This window comes from Saccopteryx leptura, chromosome 3, assembly GCF_036850995.1.
Source record: "Saccopteryx leptura isolate mSacLep1 chromosome 3, mSacLep1_pri_phased_curated, whole genome shotgun sequence".
Lineage (NCBI taxonomy): Eukaryota > Metazoa > Chordata > Mammalia > Chiroptera > Emballonuridae > Saccopteryx > Saccopteryx leptura.
The window spans coordinates 8,992,912-9,005,137 of record NC_089505.1 but is presented as its reverse complement, the minus strand read 5'-3'; the positions used below and the strand labels follow the sequence as shown (position 1 = coordinate 9,005,137).

General features: G+C 46.6%; 1 protein-coding gene across 2 annotated transcripts in view; it reads left to right on the top strand.

Moving 5' to 3' along the window:
- FNDC1 (fibronectin type III domain containing 1) overlaps positions 1 to 12,226 on the top strand; it is a 92,609-nt gene that overhangs the window by 61,526 nt on the left and 18,857 nt on the right. Inside the window, exons 12-15 of one of the 2 annotated variants that reach the window (XM_066372915.1) lie at positions 1,948 to 2,048; positions 3,996 to 4,107; positions 5,023 to 5,442; positions 11,674 to 11,742. In XM_066372915.1, the coding sequence (XP_066229012.1) occupies positions 1,948 to 2,048; positions 3,996 to 4,107; positions 5,023 to 5,442; positions 11,674 to 11,742 (702 nt within the window). The remainder of the gene's footprint in view (positions 1 to 1,947; positions 2,049 to 3,995; positions 4,108 to 5,022; positions 5,443 to 11,673; positions 11,743 to 12,226) is intronic. The other variant, XM_066372916.1, reaches the window with a different exon arrangement.

The window sequence follows — 12,226 nt, the reverse complement described above, 5'->3', positions numbered from 1 at the left end:
CTGTATTCCTCCGCGTCCGCTCTTCCCGTGACGGCTTGTCACAGCCATGATGTCAAACTCAGTTCCTGTATTTGGCTTATTTCTCGTTGTTCGCTTGCCAGCATACATTTAAGGGACGGCAGTAAAAAATTAGATACTTCTTGGCCCTGCCCGAGTAGCTCAGATGGTTAGTGCATCCTCTGGATACACCAAGGTTGCAAGTTCAATCCCCAGTCAGGGCACATACCAAAAAACAACCAATGAATGCATAAATAAGTGGAAAACAAATCAGCACTTCTTCCGCCTCCTCCCCCCCTTCCTCTCTCTCTCAAGTTACTTAAAAAGAAAAGGAAATTAGGTACTTCTTGTGTACCTTGATCATGTTACTGTCGATTCTGCATACAAAACTCTCCACTGAATACGCCACGAGACAAACTCAGATGTTTAGGCTATGAATTGCTTAGACATTGCCCTCCGTGAATGTTGTTTAAAACCTGTAGAAAAATATAGGTTAAAGATGATTCGTCACACAGAGTTGTAACAGGCAGATGTGTGACTTACACTGAAGGCAGAACTTAGACAGCTATGAACTGTGCGCTGGAGTCCACACGGGCCTCAGGGCAGGACCGAAGGTATTTCCTGTAAGTCAGCATTCAGTGAAGTGGCGCCTTGCACTGTCCTTGCATGGAATCGGGGCTTAATAAAACTTTTCTGAACGAATGTATAAGTATTTGTTAATCTGCACAAGGTATTGTTAGTTTCACCCAATGTAAAGACAGAGAACACATGCCTTACATCGAGGTCACTTTCCCATTGACTATTTTAAGCAAGCTTAGGACCCTGATAATAAACGTACAACTCACATGCCCTTGTGCATAGTACTCTGTACATATTTAATTTTCATGGACTATTTGAGCAACAGAAATAAGTCTCTGACCTGCACATCGCTGTCAGAAAGTCCCAGCACTCGAGCCCACAGAGGGGCTCGACCATAGAGTGCTCCTGGCGGAGCCTCCTACAAACTGCCGCTGAGAAATGACGCGAGATGGAGAGGAAGGGCAGGCGAAAGGCGCAGACAGAAAGAGCAACCGGAAGGCCACTCAGTGGGCCTTGTACTTCCTTCCTCCCTGGGCAGGGGCTTGCTCTGTGCGCAGGCCCCTCCCCCAAAGCCCCACAGAGCCCCCAAACTCTGAGTCAGCCCTGTGTATGTGCACTGTGCGCCTGCGGATGGGGACCTGAGAGGAAGGGAAAGAGTTGCTGTGTTTAGCAAATCTGTTGAGGGGAACAAGACAGCAGCTAGAACAGCAGCTAGAACATTTTAGAGACCATCTTCTCCATCCTTCTAACCCTGCCCCCACCAACTTCCAACTGGTTAAAATAAAGCAACAGCTACTAAGGTCTTTAATCTTCATCTGATAATGACAGGAGGTACTCAGGTTATGACAGTCTCGGCATATGACCTTTCGAGTTTACGACACTCCTATAAAAACTTTAAAAAAGTGTTTTGGCTTACCCCATATGGACGGAGGGCGAACTAGTACAGTTGCGTGTGGTGGAAGAATACGCAGTATTCTTTTTCCGTGGCTTAGTTGTGTTTTGATTTTACAACTGTGTTAGGATAGGTGAGTGTAGGCTAAGGTGTATGTCAACTTACACCAAAAATTAGGGTTTATGTCACTGTTGTAGGAATAGAACTGTGTCGTAACCTGAGGACCCCCTGTATGCTGAACACTCCCATTCCCCCAATACAGTCAGAAAACTGTGACTTTACTCTTGATTGACATTCCTAGTTGTCACGTAGAAGTGACAGCTTAGACGATTAATATCTCATATACATGAGCTACTGGCTTAAAATTCTGTTTAGTGTCTCTGTTTGAAATGAGGTGTTACTACTTACAGACTAGTATGAAGCCAGCTTTTCGGGAATGTTGACTTGACCAGGTTGTGTTTTTCTCCTGCACTGTGTAGGTTACAATGGCAGACCGAGTGTAGAAGGGAGAGGACTGCCTGGTAGTAACGGAAAACCGAGTGGACAAAGAATTATCAATGGCCCTCAAGGAACAAAGTGGGTAGGGTAAACTTCTTTACACACATCTCACTGGTTCTCATGCTGTTGAGAGGAGAAAAATGGTGGATACTGTGTAACAATAACAAAGTGGCTTTTTGTTTGTTTTTCTCTAGTTTTAACCACTCATCTGTCAACATGCTGTATTATATATACATTTCTTCCAGCAATCAGAAAGATCTTTGATTCTCCTGAGTCACTAGTTTTTCTTCTCATAGCTCATAAGATAAGGCAAGGCCTTTTGTTTTTTGTTTGCCTTGACTGGTTAGGGAGCTCACACAAAGGTAGGGACTAACCACAGTAACATCGAACTCGATGCCCTCAATGAACTTCTGTTTTTCCCGCTGATTTTTTTTATTGTTCAATTAAATAGTACACAAATTTTCTGTACATTGTTTCAAAACCTTTGTAAAAGGAAGCAGGGTAAGAATAAATGAACAAACAAGAAAAACCTGAATCAAATAGGCAATCTTGATCAGACCCCCTTTTGAATTTCCCAATAATTGTTGTTTGTCTAAAGTAAAAAATAAATATTAGTATTATATGTACATTTAAGCTAAATGACTAACTTCCTAGAGTTAGAATAAATGTTTAGGGATTTTGGGTGGGTTGAGAGTAATGGGTAGAACACTTTACAGTGTTCAGAGATTTAAAATACTGTTTCAAGGAATCAAAAAATTAATCATGGTGGAATTCTCAGTCAACACTTCCCATTTTTAACAATAAGGTTTAGAAAAACATATTGGAGGACTTCATGAAATGTCCTGTCATTTCTTAATCTAAAGATGCATCTCATACTTTCTCACAGGAATAGAAATTTATTATAGGAAGAATGCATATTAAAGCAAATGTCATGCAAGCAATTTTGAATTGAACTCTATGGGTAGATTTCAAAAGTAGAGTTTATATCGAGGAGCCTCATTTTAATTACTGAGACAGGAGCCAACAAGGTGGCCTGCCTGCAGGGGCCCCTTTGTCGGCCTGACGGTGCAGAGTGGTGGTTCGCAAACACTAGTGAGCATCAGACTCACTGGGGATTTGTCAAACACAGTCTGGGGTCCGGCCAGGTAATTTGCATATCTGACAAGTTCCCAGGTGACACTGAGTCTGCCGGGCTGGGACCATACTTTGAGAACTACTAGTGTGGAATATCAGTTTGTTCTTTGACAGAGATAACAACGCCTCTTTTTTAAGTTGTATAATTCCCTAGAATAGAAACTTTTTTGCCTATATACTATATTGGGCAATTTAATTCCAAATTAAGTTGTTTCTGTTAGAGCAACTTTGATTTTTAACATTACCAGGAAAATGGAGACATTTCATGTTTTTAATACACTAGCAATCCATGTTCATTGCAAGAAGTGAAAACAGTTCAGAAATACATGAAAAAGACAATGAGCATTCCGAACCACTTTTCAAAGATAATCACTGTCAACAGTTTGGGATACATTCTTCTAGATTATTTTTTCTCTCTTCCACTTTAAGCTTATAGAGACACATTACTCTGTTTTCAGCCCTGCAATCTCAGTTCGTATCAGTATATGCCAATATACGTGCAATGTCTAAATCCTTTCCGCTGGCTGCGTAGTATTCCAGTCAGGATGTGCCATGAAGCATTTCCTCTCTGCCCTCCATCAGTGGACACGCAGGTCGTTTCCTGCTTTTCAGCACCACACACAACGTACTAAGTGGTAAAAAGTATTTCGAACATCTTTTATGTATTTGAGAAACTTAGAGCACTTTACCTACTGCATGGGCAAGCAATTATAATACAAAACATGGCTGTTTTACACTTTATTCTTATTAAACCTTCTAAAGGATGCTGACAAAAATGTTTCCTACCCACCTCTGGGTTTCCTTCTGTGGAAGCTTCAGCATGTGTTCCTGTAGTTGGATCGGTGTGAACATCTGAAATGTCCAATCTAGTCTCTCATCTGTGTCGTGGGTCTAGGTGGTGGATCTCGACCGTGGGTTAGTACTGAACGCAGAAGGAAGGTACCTCCAGGATTCCCATGGCAACCCTCTTCGGGTTAAACTTGGAGGAGATGGTCGCACCATTGTGGGTAAGTGAGGATGGCTTTTAAGGAACGACAGTGTCCTGACTTAGCTGTTGAATAACAATGTCTTTTCCTCCTCTCCCGATTTTGAACGGGTGCCCTGGGCCCAGTTACTTTTGGCCATGGGCTTTTTCCCTGATATAAATGCCAGTAATTCTCTCAACAGAATCCACCCTTTTAGAAGAGGTGGCACTCAACTTTGTTCCAGAAGTTGGCAGCCTAGAGCAGGAGTTGGCAAACTACTACCCACAGGCCACACACCACCACCCCCCCCCCCCCGCCCATCAGCTGTCTGTTTTTTGTATGGCCTGTGAGCTCAGAAGAATTTTTACATTTTTTAAATGATTGCAAAAATAATCAAAGAATACTAATATTTGTGACATGCAGAAATTGTATGAAATTCGCATGCCGGCATGCCCACACAAAGGTTTATCGGAACATGGAAACGCTATCTGTCTGTACTGCCTGTGGCCTTTTTGCCCCGCAATGCAGAGCTGAGTAGTTGCAACAGATGCTGGCTGGCCCATAAGACTGAAGGTGTTTCCTCACCAGTGTTTTACAGAAAATATTTGCCACCCCTGGTCCAACGTAACACTTTTCCTCCTTAGGTGTAAGAATAAGAAAGAGGAACGCGTTCCTTCCTTACTAAAGACTGAGTTATTTCAGGGCAGTGGGGCATACTGATGAAGAAGTCATCGATTTCGGTCAGGTAGCACAGCGTAGTGGACAGTATCGCGAGTCCAGACATTTCTGGGTAGCGGCAGGGATTTCTACCTCAGCTGATACCGTTTTACTTATTTCTCTGCCTTCTTACTGATTAAAATATGAGAATGCGTAAGTTTGAGAAGACACTTCCTACTTGCCTGTCCTTCCCCTGCTTGCGGCCCCTCCCTGCACAGACCGTATCTGATTTTGTTCCAGATCTGGGAGGGACGCCTGTGGTGAGCCCCGATGGGCTCCCCCTCTTCGGGCAGGGGCGGCACGGCAAACCCCTGGCCAGTGCCCAGGATAAGCCCATTCTGAGTCTCGGAGGGAAGCCCCTGGTAGGCTTGGAGGTCGTCAGAACCACCACCCGCGCCCCTACCACAACTGCAAGACCCACCACGACCCCCCGGCCCACCACGACCACCCTACGGCCCAGGACCACCACCCGCCAAACGACCACCACCAGGCGTCCGACGACCACCATCCGAACCACCACACAGACAGCCACCACCACGACCACCCCTGAGCCCCCCACCCCCCTCCCCACCTGCCCCCCTGGGACCCTGGAGCGTCACGACGAAGATGGCAACCTGCTGATGGGCTCGCGAGGGGTCCCGGAGTGCTACCCTGAAGAAGGTAAGCGTCTTTATTGGAACGGCACCCACGTAACCAGCATGCTGCAGTTCCCGGGGCAGTCCGAAGGTGCGGGGAGGGGGGGGGGAGGTCTGCGATGGACAGAAGCGAGGGGTCTTTCTCACCCTACAAGGTTTGCTCTCAACAGTGCCGTCTCACAGCTGGGGTAGACAGATTTAGCAAATAGAAATAGCGCACGGGACATAAAAAGTCACTTGCCATTTACCTAAAATTCAAGTGCTTCTGGGCATCCTGCGTGTTATCTGGCGACCCTTTCCAAAACCCAAGTCAAAAAGTTAGCTAAAACATGGGACATTATTAGTTTGAACCAGCATTTCCAAAGTGTGGCCCACTGGGTATTAGATAGATAGATAGATAGTAGATAGATAGATAGTAGATAGATAGATAGATAGATAGATAGATAGATAGATAGATAGATAGGAAGGTAGATAGAATCTATATTATTTACGTATTTAAAGGTCCTGTGATTAGCTATGTGATTTAAACCGAGCTGAATGCATTTCTCACTGCTGGATCATTTGGATCACTGAATAGTCTTCCAGTGAATTTCTAAGAAAAGCTGTGTTTCCCGGGCATGTTTGGCCACAGAGCACTCTCGATCAGCATCAGGGACTTTCCACTGGTGGGGGAGGGGGCTGCACCATGTCCATGTTTGGGGTCCCCAGTCAGGGCTGCCCTTGCCCTTGCCCTTGCCCTGTCTTCCTTCTGAGAACGGCCCGCTCCCCCGAAAGAATGGAGCTAGGACACTTCGCCAGGTCGTGGTGGAGCTGGGACACCGTCACCTTGGCAGCGGAGTCCCCGTTCCAGCTGCTTTGGAAGAGGTCGCCCTGCATCCGCGTCGGGCTTGGAGGAGGCGAACTCCCCTTCTCTCCCTCGGGCTGAAGTGGATGGCGGTGGCGGCTGTAAAGCTCACGCCTTTCTAAGCTAAGGCAGAGTGAAGACCCCCGTTTCAGGCATCGTTCGCGGGCCCGGAGTTCTCACAGGGCGTTGCTGACCGTCAGCAGCCCCGCCAGCGTGCCCCTGAATGCCGTAGAGATGGGCATCCCATCTGAAGTCTGTCTTTTCTGAACAAGTTCGACATAAACGGGAATATTTTACACATCTAAAAAATCCACGCCAGAGAGCAAGGAAACACCTAGCAGGAGGCGCGTCGGGAAGACAGGTCCCACCCTGTCCGCTTGCCCAGGGCATACAAGTGAGATTGCACCTTCGGATTTCCGGCACAAACGTATGACGTACTTTCCTTGACCTCTTCTGCGTATATATGAACAAGTTCGTTATTTTTTTTTTAATTGAACTACGATTAGAATAAATGTTTACTTAATAATTAGTTATAAACGGAAGAGTGACTATTTTGGATTTAGCTCTAATTACTATTATTATTAATATTTCGCATTTTCTTTTGTCTGCTTTTATGTAGGCTTTAGAGATGTTCTTTTCATTTACTTTGTTATTTTGGCCTTTTATTTGGCGTGAAAAGTCAAGGTTTTTCTTGGCATTTTTTTTTCTCCTTTTCTTTTCTGAATCATGGTATATCTACAGGCATGGACAAAAGTAGGTTTATAGTGGTGAGTCCACGAAACAGAGTTTATTCTTGTATTATTATTTGTATTACAACTGTAAACCTACTTTTGCCCACCTGTGTGTATGTATTTTCTTCCCCCTTGTCCATTGTCCTGATTCCCTTGTATCCAAGTGTTTCTGATAACATGCCTCTAGGCAGCATTTTCAAAATAAGTACAAATCAATACAAAATCCTGGGGGGAAAAATTAAATTTAAGGAAAAGAACATATCTTCTTTGAACAGCATTATCATATAGTATAATTCATTATTTTAAAAATATATATAGTTGACCCTTAAACAACACGCATTTGAGTACACAGATCCACTTAAATATAGACTTTTTTTCAATCATAAATGAAAATATATTTTCCTTATGATTAAAAAAATTTTTTTTAAGTCAGAGGAGGGGAGATAGACAGACTCCCACATGCCCCCTGACCGGGGTCCACCCGGCAACCCCCGTCTGAGGCTGCTGCTTTGCCCATCTGGGACCATGGCTTTCTTAATAACAATTTCTTCTCCAGCTTACTTTATTGCAAGAATGCAGTGTATCATATGTATAACCTACAAAACATGTTCATCGACCGTTCATGTTATTGATAAGGCTTCTGGTCAACAGTAGGCGACTAGTAGTTAAGTTTTTGGGGAGTCAGAACTTATACTTGGATTCTTGACTGTGTAGGTAGGTGCTCAATACCCCTGACCCCTGTGTTGTCCAAGGGTCAACTGCAATCTGAAAGTCAGCATCAAGATTACCCTCGAAAATCCTATCCGTTGTCTATAAAATACAATAGTTTGCCATTTCTCGGTTGAACACCTTGCAGTGGCCTTGGTGTGCCAGCACACTCTGTAAGTGACCCTCAGAGCGGAGAGAGGCTTTAGGGAGAGGCTCTGATGTTGGCAGAGGGGCAGTCTAGGTCCCCTGACTCTGCAGACCGCCCGTGGCACAGCTCCTGGCCGCTGCCTCTGCCCCCAGGTCGGGGTTGCTCTCCTGCTCTTGTGTTGTGTTTAGTTTAGGTCCGTCCACAGTGTACACTCCCAGGGCCTGGGGTCCATGTGTGCACAACCAGTGTTTACCAAGCGGCGTTGCCCGTGGCACTTTGCAGCCTGGTAGCCAGATATGTTTATTATTGTAGTAGTTATGATCTAGAACCGGCATTAGTGATCTGTGAATAAACAGCTGTCCTTGCAAGCCCTCGCCCCCACCCAGCCCTCATCTGGTCGACATTTGTCATAATGCGCCATTGCCAACATCCTAGAATTTAGTTTCTAGCCTTCCGATTTTAAAATCATCTTTTCACATCTCAAAGTCTTGGCTCCCCTGGTTAAAACATGCGCCCCCTTTTCTCCTTTAAAACACTGCTTTAAAGTAAGGTTCTATAAATAACCTTGTATCGTTTGGTCATTTCAGTATTTGGAGTGCATTTATGTACTTTGCATTTGTTATGGATGCCACCCTGTGTGTATCTTCCTGGGGGCATAGGTGCCCATTACACGCTTGTTTCCACTGTGCTGTGGCTTTCCCCCTCTCCTGCCCTCTCTTCCACACACACACGCTTACACGCACACAGACACTTTTTGCATGCTCTGACTTCCCCATAAGATAACGAAGTCCTTGCAGTAGAGAGAGTGTCTTCCTGTTTTCCTCCTCCGGGCACATGACCCCTCACCTACGGGTTCCTAAACAGGACCTTCAGCTACCGGCATTCTCCGTGTTCTGACTGAGAAGTAAAAGCCAGTGACCCTTGCCTTGCAGGTTCCGTTTCCACGGCGGACCTGAGGAGGTCACGCATGTTCGGAAATGGGATGACGCCCAAGCTGAGCATCTTCAGCCACCTGTGACACGACCGTGGGCCTGTCTCAGAAGAACCTCAGTCGTTATGGATGGCCCCACGCCCTCTCAAGGCAGAAGGACAGAGGGAATAATTAAAATCCACTCGAGCTGGACCAGGCGTGCACTTTGCAGAGATCTTTGGGTCCCCAGTGGCTGTCACTCACCTCCTCTCTGAACTTCCACTGAGAACAATTTTTCTAGTTTTTAAAAACTATCTCAGGAGTGAAGGCCCTAATATTTTGGTGATATTTTACACTCATTTTTTTTTTTATGACTATTTGAGTGAACCACTCAAGAGAATAAACCATATCACCGTGGTCGGCGGCTGACAGTTACTTTCCTGTGAAGAAGGAGAAACTTTTGACATTGATGCAGGATTGGCTTACAGAACATCCAGTTGCATGTGGTTCCAAATGGTGTAAAAGGCATTCATTCAGATGGGGCAAATTCTGATGGTCCGCTTTAAAAACAAATTGTAAATATAATGCACTTCATTACATCTTGGAAGTAACTTTTACTTGGAGTCAAGAAGGTGCGATTTTAGAAAAATATGCCTGACTTTATTTGGTCTTTTAAAAAGAAGAAGAAGCACTAACTTACTCAGAACTATGTTTACTCTTGCTGGAAGACTTAACTGTCACTCAGTGCGAGAAGTGACCCCCATGTGCAGGTGAAAAGGCATCATCTCTGGGACCCGCTGCCACATCCAGGAATTTCAGCCCCTCCAGGAGTTAACCCCCGGAACCCACCAAGGAAACCCTTCTCTCATTCACTCTGAGATGCAAAAATTGTACCATTTATTCATTTTTGACCTGGCCAAACATAACAGTGAAAAGAAACGGATCTGAACGGAAATGAGGAAAGACAAGACTATGCTCTTAACAGTCCCGTTGACGAGGGAAAGAAACCGGTGTTCCAGGAAACAACGGCAGGATAACCCCAGACGTTAGGTGTTGTGAACCTGAAAACGGCCTGACTGGAGCCTCCAGCCCAGAAGCAATTCCTCTTGGATCCGGGGCTGCTGACATTGGCATGACTGAAGGAAAAATTATGTCTTAATAGCTTTTCGTGCAATGACTGTTGTGGCCCATGAGGTTGGATAAGTCGCCACTTCTCTCTTGAGGACGTTCAGTGGCCCCATCAGAACGCGCTCAGTGTTACCCCGCAATGGGAAAGTGGGTGCTGGGCATCTCACAGGGCCCTGGCGGCTTCGGGCTTGGCACTGTCTTCCTCGGGAGAGCGGAGAGCCAGTGCGAGGCCGCCAGCGCCCTCCGCTGGTGGGGTTTGTTTTGGCGTCGTTATATTCATGGTGGTACCCAAACTGGGCTCAAAATAGAGCACCTGAAGGTTTGTAAGAAATTTTACTGTTTAAGTTTTGAAAAGCGGAGGCAGTTTTATGAAAGATAAAGTGCGCAGTCCTTGGAGTCTGAGGGTTTGAGGTTGAAGTTCAGTTGGGCTCTGTCCTTCGCCAGCTGTGTGGCACCAGGCGCACCTGAAGGCTTGGTGTCCTGCTCGCAAAGTGGGTAGAAGCCCGTGCGGGTAGCTTAAGACTCTTCTGTGAGGATGAACCCAGACAGTGTCGTGGTGCAGATGCCTGATGCCCGGACGGTATCTGATGCCCGGTTGTCATTCCTCCCTGGCTGCCCGGCCCCTGCGCTTTCCAGGGCGCACTGAGTTTAGAGTTCGGTATAACCACCGTGGGCTTCAGGTCAAAGGAGGTCAGAGAGATGCTTCTGGGCTTTTCTGAGTTAGAACATTTTTTGCATCAGCTACAGAGAGACATTCTCTTCCTCTAACTGCATCAGCAGCCCCCCTCCAAGTAGAGAAATAATACACTGATTTGCTTGCACCTTCTCAAAAAGACCCCTGCTCCAAACACCCAGATAATGGGGGCAACACTGAGATTTTCCGTGTAAATCGCTCACCTGGCTTAACCACGTTGTTACCTGTGCTCATAATATCAGTTCCATCATTAAGGTGGCCATTTTAATAATGGTTCCTATAATCAGGGCTTCCTGGAAGACCTGGGGGGGAAAAACCACATATGAAATCCTTTATCTTGCCTCTAAAAGATAATTGTTCAGTTATAATAGATCCAGTGGCTTTGTACGAAAAGCCCAACCCTGTTTGTAAAGAGAACTTTGTAATCGTATGCAAGTTAGGAAGTCTGATTAGCCCAAGTTTATCTCCGGAGTCGGGGGGCGGGGATGCGAGGTTAGAGCCTGGTAAAGCCCAGGGAACTCCCGTCGGTGTGGTCTGCAGAGGCAGAATGTAGGGGAGGCAGGAAATCACTCTGCCTCTAGAACACGCGAGAGGCAGGAGGGAGTGGAGGAAGGAAGGTGCGGTGAGCTCGCCGGTGGGGCACAGCTGAGAACCAGATGCCCACTCTCTTCCCAGAGTCCTTGCTGCCTCCTGAGAATGCCTGTTCTCAGGCCTGTACCAGGGTGGGCCAGGGGACCTTCCCCAGCATGCGGGGAGCCACCTGGGCTCGTGGGGTGAGGGCGCTGAGGCGGCAGGACCGGGTCAGAAAGAGCTCGCTGTGCTGGAGGACCAGGACGCTGGGCAGGGACTGCCCTCTGATGGCGGGGCCGTCCGAGTGCCCTGTCCGGAGCACGAAGGGGAGGCGGTCTGGGCTCTGCCCAGTGAGGATGCCTGTCCTTCTGAGCAAGCACAGGGGCCCTGGCTTTGAGGACTTGAACCTCATTCCCCAGGAACCTGCCAGGGGGAATGCACCTCGTGCCCCGGACACGACTCTGAGACAGCGGGGAAGAGCGCGGGGCAGGTGGTGACCCTCTTCCCCCTCCTCCTTCGCCAGACGATTTCTCGGGATTGGAGACCGACACGGCCATACCCACGGAGGAGGCCTACGTTGTCTATGACGGAGGTACCCTTACTTAAAAAGCATATTGTTTGGATAATTTTTTTCCTAATGGGAGGATCTTACTGTAGTCACTCAGTGGGTGATCTGAACTGCAGTTTCCTTCAGAATGCTGCGCTGGATGGCCATGCTCAGGGAAGGTGCTTGTACCCAGGCTTCTGAGTTCCCCCCAGAACATATTTGATCCAAAGGAAAGGCGTGCTTGACTGAAAACACAGCTTCCAGTCAGGCGCCCTGGGCTCCCATCCCACTCTTCCCTTCCAGCCCTCCTTCCTCCAGAAAGTTAGGAGTGGCCGGGTCGGAGACCCCCTCCACCACGCTCTGCCAAACCAACCAGCATCTCAGCTTCCCCTTTTGGCTTTTCTCATTCATCCCCTTTTTTCTCCTTCATTTTAAAATTACACTGAAAATTCAATGCTACAGATGTCTTTTTTTTAAATCATAGAAACTTTTTATTTTATTTTTTATTTTTTGTATTTTTCTGAAGCTG